Genomic DNA, 6,000 nt, shown 5'->3' on the forward strand with positions numbered 1-6,000 from the left:
CCATGACCTTTCCTCCCCAACTGCCTAGTCTGTTTTCATGAGACAAGGAGCATTATGGATGTTGATATCATATTCAATATGTGATAAAACTGCTTTGAATGTATTGATTTATTTACAAGCGCCACCAGATAGTCTTTCATTCTGCTTGACTGATGCTCTCTCCAATACTTCTGCTGCAAAGAGAGGAGAGGGGGCAGCTTGTTGGTGGTGTCGTCATGTTGAGGTGTTGTGGTGGTGTGTGCAGCTAGTGAGAAGGGAGAGGAGGGGTGGTGCTGGGTGGGCAACAACAAGCGAGCAAAACAAAACAAGGAAGGGACAGAAAACAATTTAAAACTCTGTATTGATCCAGTACTAGTGATTGTACATATATTCCACAGTCCCAAAGGCCCCATTCCTGTGTCTCTTAAATGCAAAGGGACAGAGAAGGGGAATAAAACAAAACGATGGTGCTAGGCAAAGGCAAGCCACTCACCCAGTTGGGGGTAATGTCCCTTATATAGAAGTCTATTGATCTTTGCAATGTGCCTGCCCGCCCTCCCTCTGGAGTCCGACAAAAACACACAAATACACACACACACGCACACTGGAGCGCACTCTGGGGCTGGAGGGGGGGCATGACGGATATACCTGACAATAGCACTGAACCAACCTGTTAGCTAATTGCCAGCAAAGACAATTATCCTTGCGTTGTTTAATAATGGAAACACATTACTGGAGTCTAATATACACACGGGGAGATTGGACGATTTGACCGCGCAGCCCATGCGGACAGCAATTCATTTGCAAAGGCCGAGCAGGTCATGAGGAGATTGCAGAAGAGCTATGTCAAAACAGAAGTCACCCTCAAAGCAACTTAGCTGGCTACAGTAGAAAGGTACAGTATAATGACATCATCATTTGGGAATATATATATATTATAGCAGGAAGCCGTCAAACTCTTTTACCATATAAAACATTAGATATTAATCTGATCTAAATCATAGTGTCACAGCGTGTAGGCTTAGTTAGGCTGATTGGAATCTATGATTATCCTGTAAAAGCCATCTAGCTCCTGTGAAATCACTTTCTCAAAGAAGGAGAACTACGACCATGACATTCCTCGCTCGCCTGCGAACGCTAAGATACAGCACGGTTACAACACTATTTTGAAATTAAACAATGATCATCCATAAAGTTTCATCTGCTACAAATCTATTCTGAGCAATAATAAAGCATGTTTTCACTGTATGGAGATGGAGGGATGCAGTGTGCTATTATCTGAGACAGAGTGCTTCTCCTGGATGAATGCCCTGTTCTACAAGCTGCGCAGACTAGTATTTTGACAGGCAGTGGATAACGGTGGGTCCAAAGCAATCACATGTTTGACTTTGACAAATGGCTGTGCTGTGGCGAAGTTGAAAATAACACACATCCACTTTAATCTCTTTCTTGATTAAATTGGAATCAAGTCTTTTTGACATCACACGATTCACTCTCGAAGAACTGACTGCTGCGCGCGCACACACACACACACACACACACACACACACGGTATGTATGATAGGATGTGATATTGGGAGATCCTGAGAAAAGCTGTTTGCATGAATTAACAAATGTCACATGTAAAAACTGCAAAAGTATGGCAGTATTTGTGCCAAAAAATAATATGATAGATGACGTAAGAAAGTTCTATAGAGGAAGAAAAAAAAAAAAAGACACTAACCAGTGTACATGGTAATTATTCACACAATTTCTGGACAATCTCTTTGACAACAAAAATATTTGCATCTGGAATTTTGTCCACAGCGTGTCCATCGGCGCTACCTACGAATGGTTTGCTTTCTCTGCCACACTTTTCCTCAACTCAATTTCCTCAGAGGAGCCCAGTAGGGACGGAGAAAGAGAAGGGGATGAGGGAAGAGGAGAAGGTAGGGGGTAGATGGATGCATTGGGGGATGAAGGAGGGCGAGGAAAGAAATCAGGGGTGTTATAAATAACACTGATGAGGTGAGCTAGAATTGATCCACACTGCAGTTGAGAGGTGGGTGGTCCACCCAGTGCTTAATTGCTAGTCATGTGCCCTGGGATGCAGCTAGTACTAAATGTGGTCTGTCTCTCATTAAGCTTGGACAGGCTGAAAATACAGCAGCAGGAACTGGAATTGGGACTCAAAGTGAAAGGGATTCAAAAGACAAAGTGCTACAATTAAGACTGATGGGGGGGAATGATAGAAAGGACAGAGTGGAAAATGGAAAAGTGTTACTCACGCATTCCACCCTCCAGGCCCTGAAGGAACCTGTCCAGGATGATACGAGCCATCAGTGCAGGAGACAGATCCACCTTTACGTAGATTGGAAAAAAAGAGAATTTGCCTTAAAAAAACAGGCTATGACGTCAACGGGGAGTTAATGCTACTTTAAAGCGTAGGTATAGTGGAAATGTTATTCCTCTCTGGAGAATCACTCCATTTACAAACCTTCAGACTAAATCCCACATATCCAGTTGGAGGTGCAAACATTTTTCAAAGAGCTTAAGAATTACGGCGCTGAAATTACACGGCCAGTCTACCTTCGGCTGATGTCACATAGATAATAATGATTGCAATGGCTCTAAATGATATTATTGCGTTTCCAAACCTTGACCTAACTTTTCGACAATCCCTGTGCAAATTGGTCTTTGAAAGCGTTACTCTGCAATAACCTTTCCCACAGGAACAAGAGTTGGCCAATTACGCAGCCAAGCTACACAGCTGAATTGCATTCACCTCTGTCAAACGGACAAGCGTAGTCTCTCATCTTGTATGAAAAAGCAGCACACACTATGCCCGAGCAAGACACAATGGGGAGCTTTAATCATAGGATGATCACCAAGGCAAAACTTGCAGAACCAACAGGACACACCGGAGGGACTGTGGGAATGCAGTCCTTAATAGGAAGGATAGAACCTATGGCTGCAAAACTCTTTGAACAGAAAGACACCTTGAGAGGTGTGCAATGTTTTTAGTTTGAGTGCAGGGAGATGCCCTGACAGGTAAGGGAGCACTAATGATACAGAAGGTGTCTATCTGACCCCATAAACACAATGCCTTCCCACACATTTTTAAATGACATTACCATGAAAGTGTTAGTATGGTATGTAATGAAAAACCAACAGCATCGTTTTATTATTCAGTTCAATTAACAGGCAGCATCCATAAAAAGGTCCCAAATGTTCAGACGCATGTATAAGCTTTAAAAGGTTAACTAAGTGTATGGAGCCAATTTATCTTTAAAAAAACATAGCATTTTGACTGCAAATAATAAGACACATTAAGTCATTCACTGCCAAATCTCGCAGCCACTTCAGTATGGAGGGTACTAAAACATTGCTTGAAGATTAGCCATTCCTAGCACGCTCGTTATGAAACACAATGTTCTTGCAGCATCATTTTTTCTCTTGTTAGCATAATTGGGGACCAAAAGTGAATTTGCCCTCAGCCTGTACTGAGAATGGTCTGTTTCATCTTTTCTCTGATGCTTCCTGGTATCGCTGGGAGCAGAGAGGCTTCTGTCTAAACAATGTCTTTTTACCCGCAGTAGTATTTGTTAACATCTCCATAATATTGCACTAAGAAGGCAGCTTGTAAAAAAGCCAAACATGTCTATAATAATTAAGGGAAGAGCACAGAGTTTATATCTTCATTAAGACCTCTGACAGTGTTTTAAACTTTGCATTTGTAGCTTGCAGCTACTGTAGCTCCCTTTATTCTCCCCAGCCCTTCTCATTTTCTCTCCCTTTCTTCTCTTTCTCTCAATCCTATCCTCTTTGTGCGCATTAGCCAGCTCTCCATTCACACCTTTGGATAACGAGAGAGCATCAGATTCCTGGTAACCTGCATCAGGGCTGACACATGAAAAATGGCAACATTACCAACGCTGGCCCAGCCTGAATAAGGACCACCTGATTAGTTCAGGTACTTGCATCTCCCTAATTTTCATATTAATCATGAGTCCATCTACATTCTCAAGTCAGACTGCAGCACTTCATGAGTTTAACATGTGACTAAGAATCACAGAACCTTGAATTCCTGCAGAAAACAATTATTGTTCAGTAAAACCCTGTATGTTTAAGTAACCTTTACATAAAGCACCATATAAAGCATGCAAAAAAACAGCAAATGTCGAGTTTAGGACCCTCATTCATGGGAGACTTCTAGGGGCAGAAAAAAAAAGAAAGAAATCCATGAACAGTTTTCATCATTGTTAATCATTTCCCTCTGTTAGAGATATATTGTCTCATAAAGGGATGAAACTACATCAATTAGCGGTCTGGGAGACCATGAGTGCTTGGTTTAAATGTTAAGTAGCATATTAAAATGACAGTTAAATGGTTCATAGACAGTTATCTCTGAGCTGAATTTAATCCTTTGGAGAAAAAAAAAAAATCACGTGTCAATTAAATGGAGAATGAATAATGGCGGTTAGCTTTGAGGTGCCACTGATGCATATGAACTACTCTGATTTTAGATTAAGAAACCCTCAAATCTCGTTGCCTGGTGTAAGCACCAATAAAAATTGAAATGCGCATTTAAATGTTTTAAAAGGTTACACAGCCTATTCTAACAATCAAAATAGGAGGAAACTGCAAGACTAACAATGTGATCAAATGACAAACAAAATAAAATAAATAAGTGTAAAAACAATGCAGTATCTGGCGCTAAAAAAAATAGCCTAATAATCTAAAACGTCAATTCCTAAATTATTCAGCCACATTAGCTGCATTTTGTTTACAGAGTAGGAACTGTTGGTTGATTTTTTGGTACTACCCTAACGGAAAGGCTAATCTACTGACTAGGTACAAAATGTAAGACACATTAGAGGCCACTGAGCAAATTAATTTTACTAATGTGAAATACAGAAACTTGGTCATGTGAATAATTTAAGTGCTGAAGCACTGTGCTATTTTATAACAAGCACACAAACACCCACTACAGTCTATTTTAGTTATGTACCAAGTTCACATATAATACATTGTATGAATACCATTTGCTCAACCAGAGTCCAACTCCTACACTGACCTAAAGTAAACAAATGATGAAGAGAAGCATTAACCAATGACCCAGCCCTCACCTGTCCGCAGTTTGCGGCAACTTTGTCTGAAGTGCAATTTGGTAAATTACATAATAAAACACAAAAAGTATTTTCACATCTGCTTAATGGAGGTGAGAGCTAATTACATTAAATAATTGATAATGGAGCGGACCAATTTACCAATTTTGATAATGACTAACAGACAAGAGAGAAAATCTAAAAACTGCAGCCACTTTCTATCTATCCATTTATAAAAAAAAAAGCAGATTTTCAAAGATAAGAAAAGAGAGCGAGAGAGAGAGAAAACTAAAGGTTATGTTATTACCTCATTGGCCAACTCTAGCAGGACAGGAGCAGTGGGATGTGCCTTTGCTTCACTCAGATACCTTCATTATAACAAAGAACAGCAGTGAAAAAAACATGGACCACAAAGGCAGACAGAAGGGTAGAGGGGACGAGACCAGGCTAGCCAAGACATGCTAATGTCCCTGATGACTTTGCCCTAGGTGGCATATGGCAGGCTCGGTGTGGTTAAAACAGCACTGCTTGAAGGGCTTCAAATTTCCTTGAAGCCAGATGATGGTGATAGTTAGTTAGTTAACCCCTGCCACCCAAAAAGCCTTTTTTCCCTCGCCAGCTAAAACTGCAGCTCCCCTCTGAGCTTACCCAGATCATCTCTGAGGTTTGTTGTTGTAAGTGGATTAGAAGTGCATTATCCAGCCTTGTTTTCCCCAGAACAATGGCCTAATATGCTAGATAAAGGCTAATTGCAATATGCAAACAGGGTTTCCCCCTGCAGCCTGTTTTTCTTTTTTTATTTATTTATCCGTATTCATTGAATTACAGATAATCATCCCATCATATGCCTGTGTAAGGCAAATGTCCAATGGCTGGTTATTTATTTATTTTTCTGCTTTCAATTTGACATGGAGAACAGAGCTTTAGCTTAGCA

General features: G+C 40.6%; 1 protein-coding gene across 2 annotated transcripts in view; it reads right to left on the reverse strand.

The window, feature by feature from the left end:
* The window catches only part of cdin1 (CDAN1 interacting nuclease 1), a 56,942-nt gene that overhangs the window by 38,949 nt on the left and 11,993 nt on the right, over positions 1–6,000 (reverse strand). For both annotated transcript variants that reach the window (XM_031310040.2, XM_031310039.2), the window contains 2 exons: positions 5,374–5,434; positions 2,247–2,319 (listed from right to left, as the gene is read on the reverse strand). In XM_031310040.2, the coding sequence (XP_031165900.1) occupies positions 2,247–2,319; positions 5,374–5,434 (134 nt within the window). The remainder of the gene's footprint in view (positions 1–2,246; positions 2,320–5,373; positions 5,435–6,000) is intronic.

This window comes from Sander lucioperca, chromosome 18 (genome assembly GCF_008315115.2).
Source record: "Sander lucioperca isolate FBNREF2018 chromosome 18, SLUC_FBN_1.2, whole genome shotgun sequence".
NCBI lineage: Eukaryota > Metazoa > Chordata > Actinopteri > Perciformes > Percidae > Sander > Sander lucioperca.